Here is a 27885-nt window from a genome sequence, read left to right as displayed (position 1 = left end):
TGTGTGGGCACGTATACCATTTTTCTGATTTTCATTGCTCTGACATTCATTGTATGCACGCCGACTCAGTTTTGTCTCAGTAAAAGTAATGTTATTCATTATTAGCTCCAAGTCCAACAAGAGCAGCCCAGTTTCCCTCTTGATCAGTGGAGACACACAAGTTTAAAAGCATACAGCATTAACTTGTTTTTGCTGTGCACTGAAGACATTTGTGTGTGAGATTGAATGATGAACATGAGAAGAGAGATCAGAGTTTCAGCTTTTATTTCCTGGTATTTACATCTAGATGAGCGGCACAGTCTGGGCCTCACACCGTCCATTTGGGTTCTCTGTAGTCCAAAGGCACGCATGGGGTTAGGCTAATGGGTGATTCTAAATTGATCATATGTATGAATGTGAGTGTGAGCGGCTGTCTGTCTCTAAGTATTGACTGTGATGGACTGGCGACTTGTCCAGGGTGCATCCTGCCTCTTGCGTCATGACAGCTGGGTTAGACTCTATAACCAGGAACAGGTTAAGTTTAACTTTTACAAAATCGCAGCACACTGATCAATTAATTCTCCAGAAAATGTCGTCACAATTCTTGGAAGATCAAACCAACCTCTGTGTGCGGATGTCAGTGATATCTTACATCAGTAGCCCAACACAGATTCCTCGACTCCCCTTGTGCAAGTTTGCACAGATAGTAAGCCCACGTTCAAATCTAATTTTATATTCACTCTTTACTGAGAATTTTAAACACCACTGGGTTTGTACATATTTAAACATGAATTTAATGGTGAAGCTTGCTCAGATTCTGTGACACTTAAGTCTCTAAACTTACACAGTCGCAGCTTTTCTTCCATACTTCAAATAGGCACAGATGTTTTTGAGCTGGACTGACCAAAATGTTTAAACTGCTCACACATTCATACAGCATGTTTCCTGTTGCTCACACTCATTTCACAGCTGCATTTTTCTTCACTTTTTTCTAAAGTTGTAGTTTTTTTCCCCCACAGCTAACCATGGGTGAGTTTGTGGTACAGTGTTGTTCCACAAGGTCCATTGTTTAATCATGGATATCTCCTCTCAGTTTAAGCTTTCACCTCTGGGTAGACCAACATGAAGACCAGTGAGAAAAGCATGTTATTCTGAAGCCGAGAAACTGGAAGAAGCTGAGCAAAGCCAGTAAAAGTATCTGGATTGTCCTGAAAAAGAAATGATGTACAGAGCAACAGGCATCTAAATGGCTCTCCAAGCTAAAAAAAAACAAAACAAAAAACAAGAGCTGATAAAACACAAATGGTGAAAGCAGCAAGGAAACCCCCAAAACACTAATGAGACTTTGAGAACAGCAATGCAGAGGCCACACTGCAAGATGCCAACCACTCACCAGCAGCAAAAATCAAAAAACAGGATTGCAATTTACAAAACTGTACAGATATGAGCTCCATCAGTTAGGGAACAGCTTTATGGCCTGATGGGACAAAGCTTAACTACTACCATATAGATGGAAAGACCAGTGTCTGCAGAAAAGCATGGATCTGCTCATGATCCTAAACATACAAGCTCATTTATAAAGCACGGTGGAGGTGCTGTCATGGCTTGGGCTCCGTCGCTTTCATTGATCATGACTGCAGTAGCAAAATGAATGAAGAAGTCTCCAAAAACATACTCTGACAATTTACAAAGAAATTCATCCAAAATAATCAGGAGGATCTTTATTATGTGGCAAGATAATAATCCAAAGCACACCACCACCTCAACAAAGGACTTCAGCAGGATACATAATGACCATGCACTTAAAAACCTGAAAACCCCAACAAATCTGACAACTACATGATGGTGCAGTAAAATCCTGTAAAGGCATGACCAGTGAAGAAACAGGAAATCTAAAGTTTATTTAATGTATACTGAATAAAAGCTGAAACTTTTTTGTGTCTCTTCTCATGATCACCTTTTGATCCAACACACAAAATGTCTTCATTGCACAGAACTGTAAATGCAAACAATGTCGTCATCCACTAAGGTGGGGATTCAATGCAGTACTCTAAATCAAGACTGTGGAATTACAGTCTTGCAGAAAACTGGGCAAAAAAAAAAAAAAAAAACAGCATACATCGAATCATTGCCTTCATCCCATGTTACCAGAACAATGTGCTGACAGTGCAAAGACAAAACAACATTAATCACAAGAATGTGAGGCGTGGAAAAGTGCTGACAGACTAATTTGATTTGTTTACTTCGAAAATCTAAGTTACATTAACATTTCTGTGCCTGTTAGTGGTTAGAGGAGAGCTCACCTGCTGAGATTAATCCTTAAAACTCAAGCGTTCCCACAGCGATCAGTGGAAGCAACCGCTAGCTACGGAAAAAATTTAAAAGCTAGGTTTTTTTTTGTTTTTGTTTTTTTGGAGTTGAATGACAAGGCAAGTTTTAACACTGAGAACACAGAAAGACACATTTAAAATATAAACCGATCCCTTTATCGTGTGAGGATGCGCCGTACACCTGGAAGAATAAAACATAAAGCACATACAGTCCAAAGCATCTAAAGTGCTGAGGGGGAAAACACAGCGCGTTAAAATCACAGCATAGATCAACCAAAATACAGTCAAACAATGTGTTCAACCAAACGAGCGATCCGGTGCCTGCGTGTCTCGTGGCCGTTCCTTCACGCCCTCACCTGATGGCAGCTGGCGTTGCCCAGTGTGTTGTATATGAAACAAAACGCTGCAATGTTAGCAGAGCGCCTTGTGATGCTGTTTTAATAAAGTTTAAAACTGTTAAAAATCCAAACAGACTGGAGAAGTCCAGTCCGGCACAGTCTGATGACGGTGGCGTCTTTGTTTGGAGGTTTAAAACAGGTAGGTAGGCTGTGTTTCTTTCCATTTGTCTAGAAGAGCTGGATCATGGACTCCCGGGACTTCCCTACTCCGATCCATTTGACTGATGAGGTGAGAAGCAGAAGAAGCAATCATCTTAGGGGAAATACTGAAAATCTATCAATTTAAAAAGCTGCTCATCAGTTCTTGCACTTCCATGCGTGACTTCTTACCAGGCACTCCCACATGCTCCTCAATGAAGCAAACGTATTTCTGTGCGTTCTCGGGCAGCTCCTCGAAGCTTCTAGCGGCCGAAGTGTCGCTGTCCCAGCCGGGCAGGGTCTCGTACTGAACCTCCACACGCTGCAGCACCTCCTGATTGGCTGGCACAAATCAATAACAGCATCACACCATTAACTTGACAGTAGGAATCACTCGAAGGGCAACAGCAACAGATCGATGTGTTCTCTCTGAAAACGGAGCTCTCTGTAAATGATCAAATAGACTGGAAGAAGAGAAAAGGCTGCCCAATGATCTCCCATGAAGGCAGAAGATTCTCCACCTACCAAGATCCAGTTTAAGACTACCAAGCAAAACAAAATTCATTAACATAGCTCACATGTTCAAATTTTTCCTCACCTGGAAAGTGAGGTATAGTTTGGTTGTCGACTTTGTACCCTATGCCCACTTTGATCTCGGTGAAAACGTCAAGTATGTCGAGTTTGGTGAGAGCTAAACTGAAAGAGAAGACGGACAGCTTTACAACAACTGGATAAAGATACTTTATATATTTTTACAGTAAATCAGTAAACAGATAAAACAAATCTGCTTTAAACAAAATGTGACAAAAGGGATGAAAAACTGTCAGAAAACAAGAAAAACAAGACTTTTTAAAAATGAATAATAGTCACCGGCAAAACCTATTAGCGGTCCTAAAACCTATTAGCGTCACATCACAATATTCAATTCAATTCACAAAACAGTTGCCTCAAGGTGCTTTGTATAGTAAGGTCAAGATCCTGCAATAATACAGAGATAACAGAGAAATCCCCGACCATATGACCAAGTGTTTTGGCGACAGTGGGAAGGAAAAACTCCCTTATATCCATGTAAGCTTTTAACAGAGCAGTTCCCTCTCTTCTTCTCTTCCTCTAAATACTTCATATAACATATAAACAGGTTACATGATGTCCTGAAGTGTTTAGATACAATAATCAAAGATACAGAAACTTCCTTCTGTAGGGACACAAAACCAACTTAGTGACATAATCTCGCCAAAGTGTTGCGACTGTGCCCTAAGGTGCCCAAGCATCCTAACTGGAGTTGTGACTCTACTCTAAAATACTTTCTTTTCTCTTAAAATATACAAAAAAATTATTTAAAACTCACGCAGTGAAGCCATTAATCATATGTGCATATTTGATGAGCACCAGATCCAGCCAACCGCACCGTCGTTTTCTGCCTGTGGTCACGCCGACCTCCTTCCCTCGAGTCTGCAGCAGGTCTCCGATCTCCTAATGAAAACAAGAGTCTAAACTTGAACATCAGTTCTTATGTAGGTTTTCTGTAAATGTTTGCAATCGCAGAAAACAAAAATACTCTAAATTTGTCTCTAAATCTTTGAAACGAATTCTAAGCTACAGCTGGTTTACTGCTGGCAGTGTGGCAAAACTCCTCCAGGTGGTGCTATTTGAAAATCTACTCATATTTCACACAGACAAATTAAGTGATTAGGCCATGTTTTAACCATGCAGACACAGTAGATACTGTATGTACGAAACAGTTAATATGTATGTAACGTGCAGCTTTTAATTCTCCATGTGAAATATGAAGTCGTGCTTATTAAAAATAAAACCCGATCTGAACCAAACTTTTATCGTGTTTATATTTCGTATCGGTGTGTGCTCGTACATTCTTCTGCTCTGAGGGGAAAGCACCGATGCCCACTCTTGTGGTGTACGCCTTGACGACCCCATAAACCTCGCCGACGTTCTGAGGCGGCATCCCGAGGCCCGTGCACACCCCGCCCACCGTGCAGTTGGACGACGTCACAAACGGGTACGTTCCTGCAACGACACCAGAGGTGAAGTCGGGTCATACTTTCTCATGTCACATCTCCTTTACTGGTGTGAGCTCTGAAAAGGTGATGTCATCGCAGGCTTGTTTTAGCAAGTGTCCTGATTTGTACTGATTTGTACAAAGGCTTTCATATTTGTCCAGAGATTTGTGACAAAACCTGCAAAACAAGCTGTGACTGGACTAGAAACCAGATGGCTTCTACGTGACACTCAGTTAAATTTAAAGTAATTTTCCTAGTCTGTCCTGTTGTCTGATTAGACCTGCGGTTGCACCTTAGGAAACATACAGACAGACCGACACAAACAGAACAATCAATCAGAAAAATGACATGCTTGGAAATTTTTAAAAGCAAATAAGTGCTGGGATCACAAAACCAGTTGCTGGAGGCTGCTGACATGGAGGTAAACCCATTGTGAGGAGAGACTGTTGTGTAATCAAACAGCAGTTTTGGTGTCTAAACCATCAAGCGTGTCCTGTCAAAGTGCTCTTTATGTAAACGCCGACACCCTGCATGCTCCCATGTGACATGTTCTGATCATGTGTAGATCCAGCCTGTCAGAAAGAGGGGATGTGTTTCGCTCTGACACCACAGAAACTACAGGCATCGTCTCTGGATCATGCTGAACTTTGACTGTAATTTAATCTGCTCTCAATGACAGGTTTATGCTCTTACAGAGAGATATTATGGTTAAGTCTACCGTATCATTTAATGAAAGGAACAATCAAATTGTCATACTTTAAAGTATTATGAGAACAGTTAAAGAGGCCCTCTAATTCTGATCAACTGACCGATAGACTCAGGGTGCCTCCGTGCTCATGCACAGGTGAGTGGTTTGAACTTGTGATTGTGCACGCCAAGCCCAGATGCACAAAGCGCAATAATAACGCTTAAACTTACCATCGTCCCTACCCTGAGCTCCATGCAGGCTTTTGCAAAGAGCATCATAAAGCTTTAAGTGTTTCTTGGACAACGTCATCAGCTCACCGTGGGTGCACTAAACAGCACTTTGCAATCAGAAACAAGATTTATACTGACACTACAGGTTAGCACAAAGAAACAAAGAAGTGAAGTAAACACTGATTTACTGACCAAAGTCGATGTCCAGCAGCGCTGCATTGGCTCCTTCCACAAGGATTTTCTTAGGAGGACCATGAAGTGCCTCGTACATGTAGTGCACACCATCTCTTACCATGGGCTTGATCTGCTCAACATAGTCCTAAAATAAAAAATAAAAAAAAACTCGCAAAAAAACCCAACATAAATAATAAATAAAATACAGGGAGATCTGCAAAGAGCACAGCTAAATGTTTTCAGATTTCCTTTTAGTTTTATTACCTTTAACTTGAGCAGCTCTCCGTCTATGTCGATCTTTAGAGTGGGGTACATAGACTGGTACTGCTGGGCCAAAGCTTTATACCTGCAACAAAGAATGATTCTGATTTATTTCAATCATTCATGCACCTTGGTCACACTTTTCATTTTTGTTTGCATTTTAACACAAATGAAAAATAGCAGCACAGAAAATAACTATCGGTTGGACTATTTCCCCCCTCCTTTTCTGGCGGGGAAGTAGGAACAACCAGGAATGGCCACATTCAGAAAGAGATCAACCCTTTGAAGGAGGTCAGTGAAAGTAGAAGGGTTTAGCATAGAAATTCAAATGTCTATCATGGTGTTACCTACTAGGCCTGTGCGATCAAACTCATTTTTTTCTACCTCCAATGATTATTAAAAGAATACATATGAGATAAAGATATTTTTTTATATTTCTTATTTTCCTTTTACATTACCCTCCATAAAACTCCCCTCCCATACTGTGACATGTCCACTTGTGCTTTTCACTTGAATAATGATTATAGTTAAATAACACTAGCAGATTTCTGTTGGTCTGTGTGAATACTTTGGGGTTGCTTCCTTAATCACAATGAGTTACTACAGCAGGTAGCAACTGGTTGGAAACTTTATTTTAATTAATCACTTTGCATAACCGTCACCTAAGTTGTAAAATTCTCCCTGTAAGTATTCAAAACCACCTTGAGATGACCATAACAGCTGAACCATCTTGAATTTCAACTCTGAGTAAGTGAAGCAACTTACAGAGCTGGATTTCATCTGAACACCTGCTTAGATCTGCTTCCAGTAAAAGCGCCTGAGTTTATGGCACCGAAAAAAGGCTCGTCAGCCAGTTAAAATTTCTGAGCTCGGTGGTTCAAAAGATATAAAATACTACTCAGCCTTTAATTAATTAGTAATCTTAAACCTTTGCATAGTGACAGTGTCGCTGTCAGGGTAGGCTGAGCGGTGACTGCAGAAATGAAATGTGTTTAAACAGTTCAACTTTATTTTTGTTTCACTTCTACAGTTGTTTATTAATGCAGCATATTTAAATTGCAAACCTGTCCACCTGAAACTAAACTAAACAACCAGCTTCACACCAACTTCAGCTTCTGAAAAGTAAAGATAAGATATTTTATTTAACCCTTACTTACAGAGACAGTCCCGTTGAGACTCAATGTCTCATTTACATTTACTTATTAATGGGGCAAATCCACTGGTGGAAGTCTGTGGGGAAGTGACCCTCAGCTGCCTTCCTCTGTGAGCTCTGTGAACGCTTTCCTGATAACTTTACGGACTCGATCACTAGTTTAAGATTACACTGAATAAAACCTGGAGTTCATTTTGGAAAGTAGAAGTCAGGAGGATTCTCCAGGGTACGCTCATTAGCTAGCAACTTTCACAGGCTTGCGGTTTCACAGCCAGATTCACCCACTGGTTGGTCACATGCCGTTTCAAAACACTAGATGGCGATGGTGGAAACACTATTTTACTAACCAATGGGTAACACGGTGGTTGCATCCAAGTTTTATATCATTTATGGTCTAAACTATGGTCTAAAGCTTTTTTTGTGATACTGGCACAACAGCAACAGTTACCAGACAACCAGACTCCTGCTGCTGATATGCAAAAGTGATCAGGATGAACGAGCACTGCATGTTGAGTGTTTATAGACTGTGGGCCTTTCCAGTGTCCAAACCTGTATTCTGAAAGGTAGATGTGACATATATAATGTTGTTGGTGAGACTGACCTTTCAGAGAACTGTGTGAAGTCTGCCAGCAAGTCACATATCCTGAGCCCGGAGCGTGCCGCCTTAGCCGAGTACACCGGACCAATCCCCTTCTTTGTCGTCCCGAGGCTGAGCAAGGCCAAGAGAGGAGGGAAGGAAACACAGAGAAAAGAAAAACAGCATTTACATGCAGTCTTACTCCGCAACATGAACTCTGAAACTGTAAAATCATTTCATGCTATGCACAGTTGCACACAAATGAAAAAGGTGCAGCTCAGTGGTTATCACAAGAACAAAAGTTCATTACGCTGTTTCTAAAACAATACAACATAAAAAACATTTGACCTGCCACCTCTCATTTAATATCACTAAAACGGTTTCAAGTTATAGTCACAGACTAGCAAGTCCGAACTCGTGATGTGGAAACTTTTATTCTCTGAAAAATGACAAAATGCAGATGTTTAACTGTCACTGAGCCATTTGCTTCTTCTCTACAGACTCCAAAATATTATAAACTCAGACAGAAAGCATCTTCTCACACTAGAGTATTACAGTCTGACGTGCTATCACCACAGAATTACTACAGAGACAGCATGCCCACCTAAATACACATCTACATACAAAAGCTTACCATGTCATCATGTACCTCTAATAAGACGCCCTATTAAAAGGAAGTCTTGGCACAGCAGAATATTTACACCATACATGCAACTACAGAACAGAAATAGATAAATATGCCCTACAGTTATTGCACTTCATCATCAGTGCAGCCAATATAACTCATGTAGTATCCAGTAACCATATGTGCCAATGTGCATGAGTGAAAAGTCAGCTGTTTCTGCCAGAGAAGTAAGAAAGTAAGAAGGAAAGTCCAGTCGTACAAACCTTTGATTTATTTTTAAACACATTTTTGCTTTATCTGAAATATTGCATCATTTGACATCTTAATAACACTTATTTAAATACAACTGTCAGAGATGTTTGAAAAGGGATGAACTCTTAAGTACAACTGGGAACAAACTCAGAAACACTACACTCACTGGCTATTCTGTTATGTACTTCTGTTCAACCGCTCACTGATGCAAATATCTAATCAGCCAATTATATGGCAGCAACTCGGTGCAATTCAGCAAGCAGACATGGTCAAGATGTCCTGCTGAAGTTCAAACAGAGCAGCAGGAGTGTTTCTAGTTCCTTGTGGAATCTGTGCGACAACAATTAAGTCACTTCTGACGCAAAGGGGAGCCCAATCTACAATAGCTGTGATAAAAAAAAAAACTGTGCAATATAAAGCATGATATTTCAGTGGAATTAAATTGGATTTAATTTGAGCTTTACCCCCAAAGTTTGAATACAGTACGGAATAGTAGACTTTACATTTAAAGTGAGGCAACAAAATTTGAAAAGAAATATTAGACAAGTGGAAAATTAAATGTGTGCAACTTAATGTCCATTTCACTGGCAAATGAGTGATCTTACAGCAGTGCAAAGCTGGGAATGAGTGACGCATCATCTTTTTTCAAATATTTGTAGAAAACTTTAAATATTAATTTATATATTAAAGTTTTTGTTTCTTTTTTACTTGGAATGCTGGTAAATTTGTCAGAGATGAAATTTATGACAGTCGCACAGAGATCCCAGCCTTGAACTGTTTTACAGACACTTAATTTTATGGTAGAATAATCTTGATTATGAATCTTGATTATAACATGGAATTGAGAGTTACTAACTTAAATGTGTGAGGTTAGATCAGCAGTATAACACCGGCTGCTGTGATATTCCAGCACTCTGAATTGTGTTGCCTGGTTCTGTGATCGTATTCTGCTCTGACTTTCAGCAGACCTTACACTACAGCGTGCCTGCAGATGCTGGAAATCCACCAGCCTGACATCGCAATCTGCTGAAAGCTTATAATGACTCGGCCATTAAAGCACATGCACTCTGTCGCTCTCAGAAACACGTGAGCCGGCTGTGAGTTTGGGACCGTGGCTGCTTTTAACAGGAGTATGCTGGGTCTGAATTTAGATTAGCATTCTGAATGTTCCTCAGGCTTAGCATAACATTCCTCACACATATCAGTATGACGCAGTGCCCGGGCGAGTACTGAATTAGATGATTGAATATCTCGTTTTACTACCTATTTTATTGCTTGTGTCCTTGTGGAGAGTTTAGAAGGCAGACCGTCAGCAGGAGCCTGCTGCTTTACTTAGTCACTTGTTGAAGCTGTGCTACTCTGTCTCGCGCTACAGAAACAACACCTGCTGCAGGGCTGCTACTCTCTGCCTGCCCTCCAACTTCTCCGAGGACGCCTCCAGGCAGAGGAACGCGTAGGTTACACGCACAGTGTCACTGTGGAGAGACGTTCGTGCACACATGCAAAGTAAAGATAAGCCTATGTGTGAATAAGTAAAGGAGAAAATGCTATATCTATCTTTTTAAGTTACTATATATAATATAATGGGCTCTGTGATATGTATCCATATGGTTTCAGATACAGAATAAAACAGTATTGTATATATGAATATAGTTCTGTTACATTTTACAGGATCTAGCTAATTCTGTCCCCAAAATTGGAAAATAACTCAAAGTTTAAAGGTATTCATACAAAATAAATTAACTGTGCAGGTGAGGGAGCACACAGAAGAGTCTGTAGATTTGTTCATGCAAATAAATCCTGGTTTATTTTCTGAGACTTTTACAATTTAACAAACTACTTTCGGTCTGTACTGACCCATGAAATGGCCAAAGTCACACAATGACACAAACTAACGACACTAGACTAGACAGACTCCCATTTGTTGTGAGGATTTAATTAATAGTAGAGTGCAAAGGCCCTCTTACTCTGTCTGATGGCAGGTAAACCTATTATTGAAACCATCAGCAAGAGATATTAAAAATGCTTTTATTAAGGCCTCACCTGCACAAGCCTAGAGACCTGTGGGAAATCATCTGGTGGTCTCTGGTCACAAATGAAAATCATGCATTCCCCAACAGGCTGCTGGCAGCTGCTGTGAAATCGACTGCTAAACTCCATTCATGCAGGCCTAGAGACCGGTTAGTGACCTCCTGGTAACCACCGGTCTAGAGGAAAATGTGTATTCTGAGATTAGCAAGCCAACGAGTGGTTGCTGATGGTCACAGGCAGGTTGCCACAGACACCAGTAGTTTGTATGGAAGATGTCAACTTGACCGGAAACACTAACTACTCACCAAACAGTGTGGAAAGTGTGAAAAATTCAACACAAACATTCACCTTCAAAAAGTTAGACCTTTTAAGATGCGAAGTGTGGCAAACTTTTGACTTTCAAGGTGGCTGGTCAACATTTCAGTGTTGCTCAGAACTTTTTCAAGTTTCACTGCAAGCCAGAAATTAAATTAAATTAAATTAGATTAAAATGAAAACTGCATCTGCAGGGAGAATAAAGCAATCACAAGGCGATTTTTGTGTGTTCCTTCTCTGCAACCAAATCACACAAAAGCAGATGTGATCGACCGAGTTGTCGATGAAAATTTTTCCCTAGCGGCTGGAATTTGCCAGAGGACGTTGTCGACCGGTCTCTAGGTCTGTGTGAATGAGGTTTATCTTCCAAAGTACTATAACACTCTTTGGCAGCAATTACCCAGTTTAAACCTCCCGACGGACTACAAACAACATTAACATATTATGTTTTAAGCTGTTTTGTTTAACAGCTGAATATTTACACATCGAGCAGCAACAGGATGACATTAAGTCCAATAATCCGCTTTTAACTCCTCGTGGAAATATCTGGCATTTTGGCTGCTAAATCCTCCACGATGTTCACCATCTAGTCTCTTTGCCTTTCAGCTGTTTAGCGATGAGTGCACAGAGTGGATGTTCAGAGATCCTTGTGTAAAATTACACTATGAGAACACAGAAAATGAAAGGTGTGCATGGAGCCGAGAGTCACCACGATGCTCTGCAAAGCCGAGGGTGGGAGCAGTTTTAGGTGTTATTACAAAAAATGTCAGTGCTTCAAGTTTGTATGTGAGGATCAATGTCGTGTTTATTTATAGAAAGGAGACTAAGATGTTTATAGAAGAAATCCAACATGCTGGGATCGTGTTCAAAGGTGCCGTAACATTCTTCTACCTGGATTTACAGTCATACTGTTGTTAACCGCATTCAGCAGCTACTAATGGTGCAACGGATCAAAAATCTCACGGTTCGGATCGGATCAATTTTCGGATCAGCAAAAATAGAAAAAAAAAAGACAAAAATTAGACTCGCCATTTACTTATTTAAGTATTTTTTGCCTATTAAAAAACATTCAACTGAAGATTCATTCCACGCACTTATATAAAAACAAATTAAGGTGCAATATGGACATTATGGACCATGCTGGGCATCCTCTGAATACGGCCATAAACAACCAGGAGTCTGTTCAGTGACAGGTTGCTTCTCCCAAAGTCAAGGACCAGCAGACTTAAAAAGTCCTTTGTCCCACACGCCATCAAACTGTTTAACTCCTCGCTGGAGGGGAGAGGGAGGGGAAACGGGGACAAAGGAGGGGCAACAAATAAGCTGTAGTGCCTTTTCACTGTGGAATAGTTTTTGTTAATATCCAACGGTATAATAGACTCACAATACTTGAAATGTGCCATTCCTTGTATTCTTATTCCTAATTATTCTATTTATCCCCTTTGTATACTCTGTATTTATATTTGTGTATATATGGTATATTTCTGCTCAGATTCTGCAACTTCTGTCGGTGCTGTGCTACTGGAAACTGAATTTCCCGGAGGAACCCACCCGAGGGATAAATAAAGTTTCATCTAATCTAATGTGATCTATAGGGCAGTACAGGGCTTTGTATCTACCACTCCGCTGTGATATAACGAGCGGTCACGGTCACGTGGCTTTCCGTTGACCTGGAGGTCCACCCATTTGTAGTTAAGGCAACAGAAGATGCCTGGGACAGTTCAGCCATAACTTTAAACTTCTCCTGCGCATACTTGCTTGGAACGATCTTGTCACTGAAGTGGACGCGCAACGAGATATCATAGCGTGGCTCAAGCACGTTTATCACAGTTTAAACCCCTTGTTTTGCACAACGGAATACGGCCTCCCGTCTGCAGCTAAACACCCCAGTAGCTTTTGTAATATCTTTAGCCCGGTTGGATTGGGCAGCAAAGAGCTGCTTAAATGCCGCAAACTCCTCTGCTCCGCCACTTGGACCGCTAGCGCTGGCCATAACCACCGCTTGACAGACCCACCACGCGCACCATACACATACTTTTTTTCCCCCTTTCTCGAATCTTCGGATCACGCGCATACCGAACCGTGGAGCGGGATCGGTTCGGATTTCGGCTCAACCGTGATCCGGTGCACCACTAGCAGCTACAGCTGGCAGCTGTTAGTGTGTAACATGTGGAATAGTACCCTGACCCTGTGACAGCAAACTGCAAAACTATCCAGAGGCCTGACTAAGATTCACATGACAAAAAGAAAGAAAAGCTTGACTCAGTGCAAAGATGAATACCGAAAACAGAACGCAATCCAAGATAAGGAACACAAGGAGTGGCATTTATTCAATCAACGACTAACTTTAGTGTTTGAAGCTGTGTTTGCTAATATACGGAGTACCTGAAACTTAAAGTGTGTGCACGCTGTGTGTACATTGCAGCCATTTGTAAGCAACAGGTTTCTTACTTCTGGCCTGCTTGCTCTTGTCTCTGCTGTTCCTGAACGCCATCAACCGCTTGGTGGAAGTCAAACACTGCGAAGGAGGGAGAGAGGACACACACACACTCACACACCTCAAAGAAAGCAGAGCTCCCGCATTCACACACACATACACGCGCGCACACACACACACACTTCTTCTTGCATGCATTCAAACTGTCGCACACTCTCTAAAGTAAACGAGTGCAGGGGCAGATCTGTGAGGACTTACCAATGTGTGCTCTGTCCGAGATGATCAACCGTTTCTCCCAGCCTTTTAGACCTACACACGCATATATGCTGTGAGTTCCACACAGATAACTAACACCATGTTTTGCTCAGAAAAAGAAAAAAAAAGTAAGTACAGCACTCACTTTTTCCTTTGCGTTCATTTTTTTCTGCTTCTTCGAACAGGCCTGGAAGATGGATCACCACACCATTGCCTGATGTAAAAACAAAGCTATGTGACATTACAGTTCTTGGTTTCAAATCAAAAGAGTCAAAGCTGAGTTTATTTCTCTGTAAACTATCAGTATATGCCCTATTTTGGTTTATGATCCACAAAATTATGTTTAAAGAAAGAAGAGTGACTTTTGATACGAAAGTAAAATGTTTCAATGCCACAGTGAAGGTTCAGATTGTCCTACAACAGAGAAATTACAGGTAGTATAAAATTCTATCATCACCACAATGTCACACTTTGGGATGTTTGAACAGAACGGAGGCTTCATTAATGATATTAGAAACAAAACTTATTACAAAGACAAGTCAAACTTTCTGACATGTTATGCTTCACACACTGTTGATGATGCAGCTCTGTTGGGGGCTGTCATTTGTGATGCTGTCGATCGGAGATGTCCTGAGTAGCTCTATGGAGTGATATCGAGGCCAATCCAGGCTTATTACTCTGGATGAACTAAAATAAACCTGATCAAATTTAAACCCTGTCTTTATAGCACTCCACTGTATTAACTTCAGCCTGCTGGTGTTACTGTGCAGTCAGCCTCTATCAAGCAGCTTTGTGCTCTGAGAGAGTGAAAATTAAGGGCAAATGAGGAGAGAGAGTGTGACCTCTGAAACCCAGACACTAACAGATGTGTTACTGAATCTTAAATCTCTCCTCTGACCAGGGCACAAAGCGTTTAGATACCAGCCTATCATTTCTGGCCAGAGCTGACAGTTACTTTCACAGATAAGTGATTTTGTTTCCAGCGAATAGTCGCATCGAAAGTTTCTGTGACCTTGAACACACTCATCCTGGCTAATCAAGACTTTTGTACAGTTACAGTTGTTTCATGAGCACCAACCAGTGTTCGTTTCAGTCAGATCTACCCATTACTCCTCGCATCATGGTTCAAAATACATATAGGTGACGCTAAATTTGCCTTGTCTGTTGTTTGTTCTATACTGTCTGCTGTTCAGACCACAGTGGAAGCAAACCTGAATGCGGAACTGGCCAAACAGGATAGCCTGCATCTGGAAATGTTTTAACTTAGTTGGAAGATAAGCTTATCATTCCCATTTGTGGGCAGAGTCGCTTCATTCGACTGTGTGTAAGTTGTATCTAAACCAAAGTCAGCGCCCGTCATTGTGAAAGCAGTCTTAGGTGTGCCTGAATGTAATGCCAAGAGACAGAGCAGAGCTTTCTTTACTCACTGGAGTATTCAAACAGCTGGCTCTAATTAGCTTTTAACTGGAGCTTCATTACGTGGAGGCAATGAGGTAATTACTTTAACCAAATTAAATATAGGAAACAAGGAAATTAGCTATAAAAGCATTAAAAAAGCACTTTTAATGACACTGTCAGAATGAATGTGCTCACTAAATGAGACGTTCTCAAAATCTACACAGGAGGCAAAGTTATGTCACAACAAACAGAAATAAGCCTCTACACATGAGTGCCACAGTCGTAAGCAAAAACAAAGCAGAAACAGTATTAAGTATTGATAGACTGTACGTGGTCAACTGCAGATGTGTACAGGGACTGGAAGCCTTAAAGGAAAAGTTGGATCCATTAGCTAATGAAATTACTGCAGATGGGTGGATACGATGTAGCCTGCAGTCTGGCTCCGAGTCAAGCCGATCGCACTCGCTGTAAGAGTCGTCAGGATGGAGGCTATATGAGCGATGACGAACAGCCAACTAAAAGGGATCGCGATCAGTTCAAGAAGAAAATAGCGAGGAACTGTGTTTGTATCGTGCAGCAATGTAAGTGTATTTCTGCATGCAATACACACCAATGAAAGCGGTGACCTTGGGGTTGATGATGCCGCTGGGTAGGAGGTGAAAGTCGTACTCGACTGAGTCGACCACCACTGTGTGTCCTGCGTTGTTGCCGCCCTGCAGGGAGAGAGGGGGGAAAAAACAGAAACTGATGACTAAAGCCAAACAGAAACTAGAGGAGGCTCTCCAACTTTGTTTTGAAAAGCCAAATAGTTTGGCGAGAAGCAACAAGCATCATACACAAACCACGAAGCGCTGCCTGTTAGGGTATGTGTTGCTCTGCGCTGTTGCTTAGAAACTTCTGCTTACTTTGAGGTCAGAAAGCAGAGGTATCAACCCAGTTTAAACCTACTGACAGATGCATGGAAGGGCATGTCAAACGAACTGTTGGTAATGTGTGTTAAGAACGCGTTCATAATCCTCTAGTCTGCACACCCAAACACAGCGACATGTTCTGTCAAGACTCTACAACTACAAACGTACACTTTAAGAATATATAATAAAGAAATATTCGTAGTTACGCCTGAAGGACATGGTACTCCAAGAAAGGAAATGAAGCTGGAGGAATAACGAGTTCTTCCTTACAACAAGCTGTGATTACAAAAGTAAAAGCTAGACTGAAGTTTATAATATTTGCGTAACAATATGCAATTTGTCTACAGGTTCTAATACTCAGAATTTAGATTTATATAGGGCTTTACAAGCTCTTCAGTCCTTTTCTTGTCAAAATTGGTGCCTATATTAACCATAATCTGTCTTTTTTGTTTATTGAGCCTTATTAGCAGCTTATATGGCCTCAATAATCTTCTACAGTTGAGAAGAGATTACTAGCAAGAAAAAAGGATATGGTAATGCTACTTCTTTCCAACTCCACACTCAGATTTCTAATTTTTAAGTATTTAACCAGTGAGGCAAAGCAACGACACTTATAATAGCTCATCAGACTCTGTGCAACTTTATACAAACACTGTTCACATTTGCAGCAACGCTCGCCAACACTTAAACTGACTTTGACATGTATAAAAGGCCAACTCCTCACACTTAACAAGACGACGCTATCTGCCTGACAGCTAAGTCGGTGAGAAAACAGAACCTCATCAGTTTTTTTTATGATAATAGTGATGATAAATCACAATAGTGATGACAAATTTATGACAAGAACAAAATCAGCTAATCATTCAGACTGTGGACTCTTGGAAGTGCAGGTTCTGAGAAGTGAAAGCAGTATCACTATCGGTGTGTAGACGCTCAGTACTGAACTATATCTGTACACCAATTTGTTTGCAGCATAAGACATCCACTGGCTAAAGGAAACTACAATTTCAGACAAGCAGAGACCATTTAATCTTGTTGTATTTAATCATGCTTCTGTGAGTTAATCTGATAGGATGTAGCACAGACGCCTGCAGATGATTTAGCACATCTGACTTTAGATATAAAAATGGGGGGACCCAGAAAAGGAACGGTGAGTTCTTGGACTAGAACATCACAATCTGACCTGCTTTACTCCTCTCTTCTTCATGTTTATCAGTCAGATGTTAAGGTAAAAAAGAACACGAGGTACACGGAAAAGAAGGGGAGAAACAAACAGATACTTAAGCAAGTACTTCATTTTTTAAATTTCTTTTTCTTTTGCTGTGATGAAAAATTAAACTGCTGATCCATTTTTTCTGCTGCAGCTTGCGTCACTACCCACAACCCACGGTGCCTATTCAACTTATGCCTGTGGACATAAATCAGGCTCAGCATGTGCTTTGGCCACATGGAGTTATTCCTGGCTACAGCAGCACCCTGAAGGTGGAGAGGGGAAACAGATGGGGGGCAGATGCCTCTCCTTTTTAGATATGACTTTTACGATTCACCCCATCCCCCCAAAGAGCCGAAGAACTCCGGTCTTCCAGCAGTCCCATGATCGGCTTCTCGTACCCATCACAAGACACAAATTTTTACGATGGTCACCTACTGCCCTTTAGTTTGGGAACTGCAGGGGCAGTGTGATTACTGCTCTAAGGGTACAATAGAAGGTCTCTGCTATGCAAACATACTTCAACAATAACAGAAATGATTACTATTATTAAAAAAGAGACAAAACTAAAGCTGTAGAAGCTTTTTGACAATAGATAAAGGACCTGAGGAAAAATCTGACCTTGCTGTTGGTAATAATGAATCATGCGACTCTAACCTGGGATAAATGCTTTGATGTGAAAGGAAAAACATGAGTTCATCTTGCAGCTATGCATCTCTTAGCCATTGGAATTAACTGGACAATTAGACAATCCCTACGTCATCAGGCGCTACTGGTAGTTTCTTCTGAAAGACATAATTACATAAGATTAATTTACAGATTATTTGGCTTCAGCTTTAAGAGATCTTAAGCTGATCCAATCTTTGGATCTTTATTTGGTTAATGTGTTTAAAATGCATTTTTTGCCCCATCCTCTCATTAATGTTGTGATGCAAGTACGGTACTTTTGAAAAGCACTCGTTGGTCTCAGATTTCATTTATTTTGCAAAAATAAGCAGCTTAGAAAAGAGCAAGCAGAAACTTCTACTCATTGTATAAGATTTTAATGTCTCAACGCCTCTGTTTTTACTGCTATGTCAGAATGGTAAGTTGGGTAAGTCGATGTCTTGCTGGCGCATCTGATCTTTTAGGTAGCATCGATTTCCAAAATGAGCTCAGTTCAGCGGTTTTGATGTTCACACTTATATTTTCTCTTCTTTTTTTACTTTTACAACTAATAGCACTGAAAAGAAAACCCAAACTGCTCAAACCCACTGGGCATACCAAACAGCGAACAGCAGGCACACATCGCTAGAACTGATAGAAAGTATTCAACTTACATTCAGCAGGTGGCCAAAAACTCAATAAAAACTTAGAGTCTGAATGACTTTTTGAGTATGATCATGATAATTGGATTTAGGTTGCTATGAATAACACTCAGCCTTGATGATGAACATGATGCTTTTCATCAGACTCATTATTAGATCCTACCTGCAAGATAAACCTGATTTTTACAAATGTCACCCACAGAGTTTTACACAGAGACAGCAGTGGGTTCAGTAGATTCAAAGACATTTACATTTTCAGAGGCTGGGTACGACTCAGTATTTATATCTCAGATCGCTGTCAGATAAATATTGTTTTTTTCACAGAAGATACTGTGATATACCACAGCAGGAAAAGTGATGCTTGATGGGACACAGTATCTGCAGTTGGAGAAAGAAACACTTTTCATAGACGTTTTGAGAGTTTGGGAGAACACTGGACTACTTCAACCACAAATCCTGCTTTTTAAACTAAATATAGTTATTACATTTGACTTATTTTAAAAAAGCTTTGACGCCTCACCAAACTGTGTTCACGTTACCACACTGAATCCCATGTGTTAGCACAAAAACAGGGACTTTTTTTTAGCGCTGCCGCTTTTCATCTGAATCAAGTAATGTGCAAAACAGTCAAAACCGTTCAGCACCAACTCCGTTCTGTTCAGTCATTTAATGCCAGATAACAACTTTGCTAAACAGATCAGTTGTACCTGACACTTTGTCTCTGAGAACCAGGGAGTCATAGTGAGGACAGGATCTTCCTCCTAAACAGGCTCATGTTTTGTTGGCAACCATTTGCCTTACTCAAGTGTACTCTGACACTAAATTGCAGGTCACTGTCATTTTCTGTACTACCTTACAATGCTGCAAAAGATTAACTACATCTTACGAATCAATCATTAAATAAAATCAAATACCATACTCCAGAACTTGGAGCGTGTATGTATATTTATAAGATATTAACTAGCCGTTGGGGATGCTCACAGTTACTTTTCTTCTTTGTGATGCAAGCAAAAAAACATAAAACAGGCAGGTAGTTTAAGCTAAGGCTGGATGTGATCACACCCCGAGCAACCTTAACAGATTGGGGTTTTTCAAAAAGATTTAGAAGCCCCCTCTAAAAAGTTTTGGCCTTCCACTCGAAAATAAATGAATAAATGAATAAATAAAAGGCCCAAAAAAGAAGCACAGAAGGAGACTGAGATATCCTTTGGCCAGATGAGCTAAACCTAGGCTTTGTTCCACTCCATTCTGGGTTCGTGCCCATGTACAGTTAGGAGCCCATCCAACAGGCAAATGAAAAAAAACAATATAACTGTATTTGTTTAAATGTTTCCTCAATCTATATATTACCAAAACGCAGATCTATTTAAATGATATAATTGGTAGAACACAGTAGTTCATCATACACACTGGTGAGGCTAGTAGTAACTCTCAGAGTCAGCTGGCTAAATGATACAGTACTACAAAAACGAATGAAACAGAAGTGATGGAGGAAAATGGAAAAACTAGCAATGCAGTGAATTTATGACGTGAAACTTTGGTCCAATCTAAATGAAGGAGCCAGGCTGCCCTGACCAGTGCAGGGGTTGCTGCAGCTCTCGACCAAAGCAGTGAATATCGAGAGAATATTTTACCTGCATTATTATTTATGTTTTGTTCAACAAAGAAAGTTCCTTTTCTAATTGGGCAAGAGTATTTTACCCGAGAAGCTCTCTGAGCTCTATACTTTATTACTCTTTCAACATTAATCCGTGAGCAGTAGATCTGACTGTGTTATTGATGAGATTAGCTGAATCAAACCAAGTTGCTCTGGTCCCACCACATAGTTGTGCCCAGGGGTCTTTAACTTAAAATTGACCGCCAGCATCTGCCTCTAACTGGTCACTGTGCAGAAGCTTTCCTGCATATAAAAACTAATGATTAGTTCTCCTTATGTGAATCCCTGTTGTGAGCCAGGAAAAATCCTGCCGTGGTTTGATATTTCCCCTCTTTTTCTGGTAGGAAGGTCTGACTTCAGTTCATTACAGATGATTTATACGATTTTTATCGGATCCCTTTAAGTCTTGAAAGACCAAATGCATCAAAGTCGAAGGGCTAACAGGGCAACAGTCTCTGTTTTCTTTTCCTTTTGCAAACATCTCTATAGAAACTGAGTCGACGTGCGGCAACCACGTCTCCAGCTGAACTCGTACACCATTATAATACAAACCATTGTAAGCTAAACCTACACTGTAAACAAAACTGGACAAAATGGGCTTTAAAACTTGAGAGGAAGTATTATCAGTTTCACCAGATAACCTTGCTTCACAGCCCTTTGTTCTGCATCAGGTACGTTTCCCATCTCCGATCAGGTGATCGAGCCACTCTAAACTTTTAACTGTAAAATGTCTGAATAGTGAAAAACACTTTGTCCAAAATGATAAATAAAAAAGTAAAAATATGACAATCTAGAGCTGTTGTTTAGAAAACTACTTAAATAATCAGCTATTAAAGTACGTGTTGAGTAATTTCAATCCCACATAGGCATCAATGTACTCAGCTATAACACTTTACAGTTTGTATGTTTTCCTTTTGTTAAAAGCACGCAGTGACAGTTTACTTTAATCACTGATTGAATTGTCTTCGCATTGTGCATTCAACGAATGTTTAAACGTTTAAAAGGTGTGAGCAGCTTGTACAGAAATATATTACTGTAAATGTGTTTTGCTGGTATCACGCCCTGTCTGCTACACACCTCTGACTCACACACCCAACTGTCACCAACAGCATCTTAGAGGTCTGGGCTGTAAGGGACACCGAGCAGGACTGCTTGGCAAAGCTGATTTTATAAAAAGACTAAGGGTGCCTGCTGCAGCACTTCACCGCTCACTTACACATCAAGCACACATGTCATAACATCATAATGCAGTGAGGGGAAGCACGTCTGTGCAGGGTCGCCTGACAGACAACTGGACGGAAAAGGGAGTTTCCTGAACAACCAGTTTTCACGAGCACTCGGCAGATTCACTGGACCGTCTGCGTTAGTGAAAGAGGCTGTTTGATTACAGCAGAATTATAAACCACAATTATTTTGGCTCCTGTTGAAATTATCTGACAGGTTTATACACGCACTTTCCAAAAGTAATTCTAGGCTTATCGAGCAATTCTGTATAATTACATCGACTTCTTTAAACATTAATTATATTTCAGCTGAAAAAAAGAAAGAAGCCACAGACTGTTGTGGGTTAATTTGGACTTTTTTGAGTGGAGAGCAATAAATATGGTGCAGTAATTGTTTTATCTCAGTATCTTGTTTTATAATTTTGGAAGCCAACATTAAAATTTTAATTAAAAATTGAACCAAGTGCACATCACAAGGTGTTATTAAGCTTTGCTTTTTTATTAGGAACAAGGTTTGCTTATAGTGCTTATCAGTTTAACAGGAAATCCTCCCCATCTGCTGTCAAACAGATTTAAATCATAATTTTGAGATGTTTATTATGCATTTTAACTGCTTTGGTATCGCTGCCTGATTAGAGGATATGGTTAATATTTTGCCGGTTCACTTGGTAGGAGCTTTGTGAGTCTACTTAGTGGAAGAGTGCAGGTTTGAGCTTGAGTTAGAGCAGGGATGTCAAACTTATTTTATATCGAGGGCCACAAACAGCTTACTTTGATCTTATGTGGGATGGACTGCTGAAACTCCAATTTCTGACAGTGTAAAAAGTTTAAATGCATATTTAATCAATTAGATACTTTAATATAAGACAAAGAAGAGATATTTCAACATTTTGCCTCACTTTGTCTACATGGTAAAGAAATACTGCTTTGCTATGCCCTCCTTCACATTTTCCATAACCATCCAACCGGCCAGATCGGGGTCTTTAACGGGCCGATGCTGGCCCCCGGTTCTTATGTTTGACACCCATGAGCTAGGTGAGCTGAAAGGACTATCTTGAGTCTAATTTTCAAAAAAGTTACAGTGCTGGAGGCCAGAACAACACATCATAAATGCATTCACCATATGTTAGTGATCAGATCTTTAAGGTGAAACGGTGTGATGCTTTTCTCTTTTTAAGGCACTTCTCTCAAGCAAGTTTCAAACCTCTGAATCAGATTTTCACACCTTGCCAAGAAGAATTTAAACCAGTGTGTTTCTGAGCCAATCTGTGCAATTACTACAGGGACATGTTGGAAAATCTGTCATCGCAGTTGCTGCAACCAAGAAGTGGGTATACGGAGGATAAATTAACATTGCAGTGAATTGATGTGGACTATCCTGACACTGTTATTAATTGTGCGTAGGCACAGCCGGATTACTGGAAAGAGGAGGGAGGCACTGGGGTTTTTATTTGTTTCCCTCTTACAGCATGAAGAGGAAGTACCAAAATCACATTTTACCTCATTGTGACAGAGCGATAAAGTATTTAATTTCACCTGCTTTTTGTTTAAATGCATACAAAAACAGTTAACAGAGACAGACTTAACCGTTGAAGCTTTTGCCTAGAAAAGAAAATAATAAACCTGGTGCATAAGCCTGGCAGGCTTGTAAAACATACTGTGATTAGTTTGCTTCCCCACTCCTCACTGCATTACATGCACAGATTCAGGCTGACAAACTGCCTGTTTGCGATCTGCAAAGCTTTGATGCCTTTTCTTCCAAAATAGGAAGTCCTGCGCATTGTTCTGCAAACACAACACACTCAGCTGACTAGTTTGCATGTTTTGTTGCTAAGGCAATACCTAAACCAGTCCAAAACATAAGGTTGCTGCATTTCAAATCCAGACACTGTATGATGCGTAACAACATACATCACAGCCCTAATATAAGCAGTCTGATGCAGCCTTGCCAGACGTCAGCAGTCTTCTTTCTGTTGCTTTCCACAATAACAGCAGGGTTTTAAGAATTTCTTTTTAACTGAGGGTTTTAAACCTTTTTATTTAAGCAGATCAAGGGCAGATACAGGCTGGACAAAAAGAGGAGAGGCATATTAAAAGCCCAGGGATAACATATCCGGGTATTTTAAAGTTGAATCCACTAATTTTGCATGAGGAAACCACAGTGGATGCAATTCAAAAGTCCTTGCAGTCTTTGTACTGTCACCATTTCACTAGCAAGCTTAATTTTATTCTATGTGAGATTATGGGCTCTGTCTTTAGTCTTGCTAAATTAAAAAGGTGAAATTCATTTTGTAGATTGTGGTCATTATTAGAGTCTGGAGGACTACTTAGGGTATGCTCACTGGCTCATGATTTTGTCAACTACAAGTTGTTAGCCAATGAGTGTGTAGTTATATAGTTCTATATTGTGTATTTTGTTGTACAGTTATTTTATTTTCAATTTAATTTATATATTTTATCTTATTCTTTCCCAGTGTGTTGTACAGTTATTTCATTTTTAACCTTAATTTATATTTTATTCCTTCGTAGTTAAATTTACCCTTTTTAATTTTTCATATTTATTTCCTATCTTATTCATAGCCTTTTCCTTTTTTGTTTTCTTTAGGTCACGAGCAGTTGTCCAAGCATTTCACTACATATCGTACTGTGTATGACTGTGTACGTGACAAATAAAAATTTGAATTTGAATTTTGAAATTAGTGTCCTCTGTGTCACCGTCAGGCCTCAATTGTCATGTCTGGCTTCAAAAGATGGTCAAAAGAACCAATGAGTGGCTCTAGCCATTGTCTATGCAGTTAACAGGTTTTAAAAAAGCTAAAACACTAAAATCTCTCTAAAAGCAAGCTGTGCCACTCTGTGACCATCGTGGTAATGCTTACAGAGGACCATAAGTGTCACGTCAATATTCCTTATAACATGGAGATTCACCCAAATCTCCATGTTGCAAAACTGACCAGGCAACGCTTCACAGAGCAAATGAACAATGTAAATAAAGCATGCTTTAAAAGAAACCGTACAAGGCAAAGAAAGGGGATATTCTTCAATGGCATAGTCAGTCACTTGATCTCAACCCAAGAGAGCAAACAAACAAGCAGCAGCTGAAGTTGGCTGCAGTTAAGGTCTGGCAGAGCATCTCAGGGGAGGACACGCAGCATTTGGTGACGTCCATGGTTTCTACACTTCAGGCAGTCATTGACCGCAAAGGATTTTTATCCAAGTATTGAAAACAGTCCTTATGCCAGTCTCTCCATCTACTTTTGAATTTGTATAAACATGGCTCTAAAATGCTTTTGTATAAAACATACAAAAGCATTGTGGAGTGTATATAAAGTCCTCATATAAAAAGAATTGAAGTGCGTCACTTATTATGAGGTAAAGTAAGTGTCTACAACAAATGCTGATTATTAGTAATCAATTAGTAATCCTTAATTAATGCTTCAGAAAGCAGGAAGAGGGCATTCTTTAGGTTTTACAACACTTGTTTTTGGAGGAAAAATAACCTTACTGACCACTCAAAGTGCCTTTAATTGCAAGTTACACTGTAACCACATATTCATACAGTACTGTAAACTTCAAGCACTTTTTGCAACTCACATCTATGATCAATTCACCAATGTGTGTCGTAGGATTGTACAAGGAAAAGGAGTACTCATATAGGCAAACTGCACGCAGACAGGCTTGGTACCAGGAACCTTCTTTATGTGAAGCAACACCATTACCCACTTTTCCACCGTGGCACTGAGGTACCCTCTCTCAAGGAAACCTTTGACCTCTGTATGACCTCTATTCCTTTTGTGCCCCCATACACATCCCTCCTGTGCTGTTTTACTATTGCACTGTTTAGCAATTCCTCCCATGACACTTTAGAGACCAGCAGGTGCACAGATAGATCGCATGTCACCACTGTCCCATAAAAACATACACAGAGACATGGCATGTACAACTTCAGAGTTTCAAGATTCTCTAGTTTGACTCCAACAGCATCAGTGTGTTAGAGTTTGTAGTACCTGCACATTTTTAAAGTTTATATTTTTGTGTATTTTGGGTGACGTTTGAAACGCTGTCAAATGTCAACACGGGTCAATTTTGAGGCCAACAGCAATTAAGATTTAAAAGAAGAAAAGAAAGAAGAAGAAAATGCCTTAAGATAACTTTAATTGTGCCAATACCGCCAAGACACAAGCATTAATGAAGAGCTCGGCGAGAATAAACACAAACCGAGGATAGCCGCTGTTTTGCGCCTTCTCTCTTTAAATAACCAGCTCTAGGTATCTGTTTTACGTGTGCACATGAAGTCACCACAGCTTTACAGGTGTTTGGGGAGCTAGGCAGCTAGCAGGAATTCAAGGTGACTTTAGCAAAAACACAGAGAGCCAGCCTGCCTGGGATGTTCGTCAGCCAGGAAATAGTCGCTGGCTTGTTGGATTCAATTCACACGGTCTTGTGAGGATGACAGAAAAAAGGAGGAGGAAGACCCCGCTTTTTCCGGTGCTAACCACTTTCACGAGGTGTGAAATTGGTGAAATCGCACCTGTTATGTTGGGTATTGGTAGTTCGGGACAGTACGGGTGAAGCCCGGCACGAAACAGAGGTGCTGTATAAAAGGAGCTGAATGTATTGCTGTCGAGTTCGTGCAGATTTGTATTTGCATGATTCGCGCAATATTTCCGTGGCGTGACAGCTCCCACTGAGTGGCTGGAAGTCGGAAGCTGACAGTAGGTTTTCATAAAGAATGCGGCAGAACATCAGAGAGGCGGGTGTTTCAGCTAACGAGCAGCAGTTACCTGCGGACTCTCTCCTGACGACAGAGCTCACCTAACGTACCTGGCATCTGCACACCATGTCCGCGTCCTGTGCCAGCAGATCCACAACTTTCCCCTTCCCCTCATCGCCCCACTGAGCGCCGAGTACCACGGTCACTTTGTTGCCAACCGTCGGCCTGGGTATCCGTGTTTTCGGGGCTTCCTGACTCCCGCTGTCCGACATTTCAGCTCGGTACCTGGCTGTCTCCACTCCTCACCGACCTAGACTGGAGGAACTACCAGCAACTGAGCCGAACCGGAAACCTGGCTTATTCTACGCATGTGCGAAAAATTCTTCTTCCCAGTCCTTTCACAATAAAATTCAGTTTTGTCAATGAGCAAAACGTTTCTTTTTGTGCAGCTTCTGTTTCTAGACAAAGAAAAGCACAACATTCTTCTGAGATAATAATATTCCCCGTTTTATCGTATTTTAATTATTTATTTGTTTTTATGTTTGTTCTACCTAAGTACGACTCATTATTATCACACTTTGATTTAAAAAGAACAAACAAACAATTGAAATTACTTATTGGTACTATTATACTAGGAGATGGTTAAATTTAGTACTTTATTATTCTTTCCTATAGCAAACTTTCTGAGCTTGCACAATGTTAATATTCCTATATTTGTTTGTCTGCTTGATGGAAGTTTAAACAGAAAGAAAGAAAGAAAGAAAGAAAGAAAGAAAGAAAGAAAGAAAGGAAAAATAAAGAAAAAATATGTTCTTTAAGTAATTTCAAAAATTCCAGTAGATTCTTAGATTTAGAAAAGATTAAATGTTTCCTCTTAATAAATATATGCATGTTTTGATTGCCTGGAGGCTAATATATGAGGGAGTTTAACAGTTAATAACACACTTATTACTATTTTGGTAAAGACTAATTTCATTTTCTCAATAAAAGCTGGAGAAATACTTGCGCTGGATGCATAAAGTACCTGTCTAAATAATTATGAGTTTAATGGGAAGCACTTTATTAAACTTATTATTATCATTGTTGGTGTTTAATTGTAATAACATAACAGCTTTATTTGCAGGTTACTCCACATTATGCCACAGTGGCCATCAAATAAATCATGACAGATCACATTTCACCAGAGAGTGCAAGTCAGTGAGCTGATAACCTCTCGTCTTTAATCTGTGATCGAATACATGAACTTACATATTAGACATGAAGGCTGTTTGAGTTAGCGGTACACTCTGTGCATGAGTCTGAAATCGCAATTAAGATACAGAAGTTTGGATTGAAAACCCACAAGGACCTCTGCAGCTGCAGCTTCAAACCACAGTGGAATAAGTCGAATAAAAGCATGTGCAGTATTGAGCCTTTAAAGTTTTCAGAATCTGACTGTAAGCAAATATTCTGCAGACTACAGTCCTGCTAGTCAAGGAGTGAAATGAACAGAAACAGGAGCAAGCTTTTCATTAAAACCAAGTTAAAACATACTTACGCGCAGTCTTGTTGTACTGCATATGAGATATATTTCTTATTATTCAGCTCCCTCTGCTGGTGATCAT

General features: G+C 40.2%; 1 protein-coding gene across 1 annotated transcript; it reads right to left on the bottom strand.

Moving 5' to 3' along the window:
• Positions 1 to 1685: 1685 nt before the first annotated feature.
• On the bottom strand, positions 1686 to 26641 carry adss2 (adenylosuccinate synthase 2). Its single transcript, XM_082556922.1, has 13 exons — positions 26392 to 26641; positions 15870 to 15972; positions 14007 to 14075; positions 13865 to 13915; positions 13621 to 13687; positions 7971 to 8078; positions 6220 to 6301; positions 5974 to 6100; positions 4716 to 4870; positions 4194 to 4318; positions 3444 to 3541; positions 3038 to 3187; positions 1686 to 2928 (listed from the first exon to the last, which is right to left on the bottom strand). The coding sequence occupies exons 1-13, from the start codon at positions 26551 to 26553 to the stop codon at positions 2876 to 2878; spliced, it is 1350 nt and encodes a 449-aa protein (XP_082413048.1). The 5' UTR covers positions 26554 to 26641; the 3' UTR covers positions 1686 to 2875.
• Positions 26642 to 27885: the final 1244 nt, after the last annotated feature.

Source organism: Aulonocara stuartgranti (assembly GCF_965226115.1).
Source record: "Aulonocara stuartgranti genome assembly, chromosome: 13".
In the NCBI taxonomy this organism is placed as follows: Eukaryota; Metazoa; Chordata; class Actinopteri; order Cichliformes; family Cichlidae; genus Aulonocara; species Aulonocara stuartgranti.
This window is presented reverse-complemented; position numbering and strand designations above follow the sequence as displayed.

What these genes read in the sequence shown, in the direction of transcription:
- adss2 (XM_082556922.1), bottom strand. Translation starts at nt 26,553, where the DNA reads ATGTCGGACAGCGGGAGTCAGGAAGCCCCGAAAACACGGATACCCAGG. An exon ending in ACATGGTGTGCAGATGCCAG is followed by an intron (nt 15,973 to 26,391) that starts GTACGTTAGGTG and finishes CTCTCCCTGCAG; the next exon opens with GGCGGCAACAACGCAGGACA. An exon ending in CTCGGACAGAGCACACATTG is followed by an intron (nt 13,688 to 13,864) that starts GTAAGTCCTCAC and finishes CCTCCTTCGCAG; the next exon opens with TGTTTGACTTCCACCAAGCG.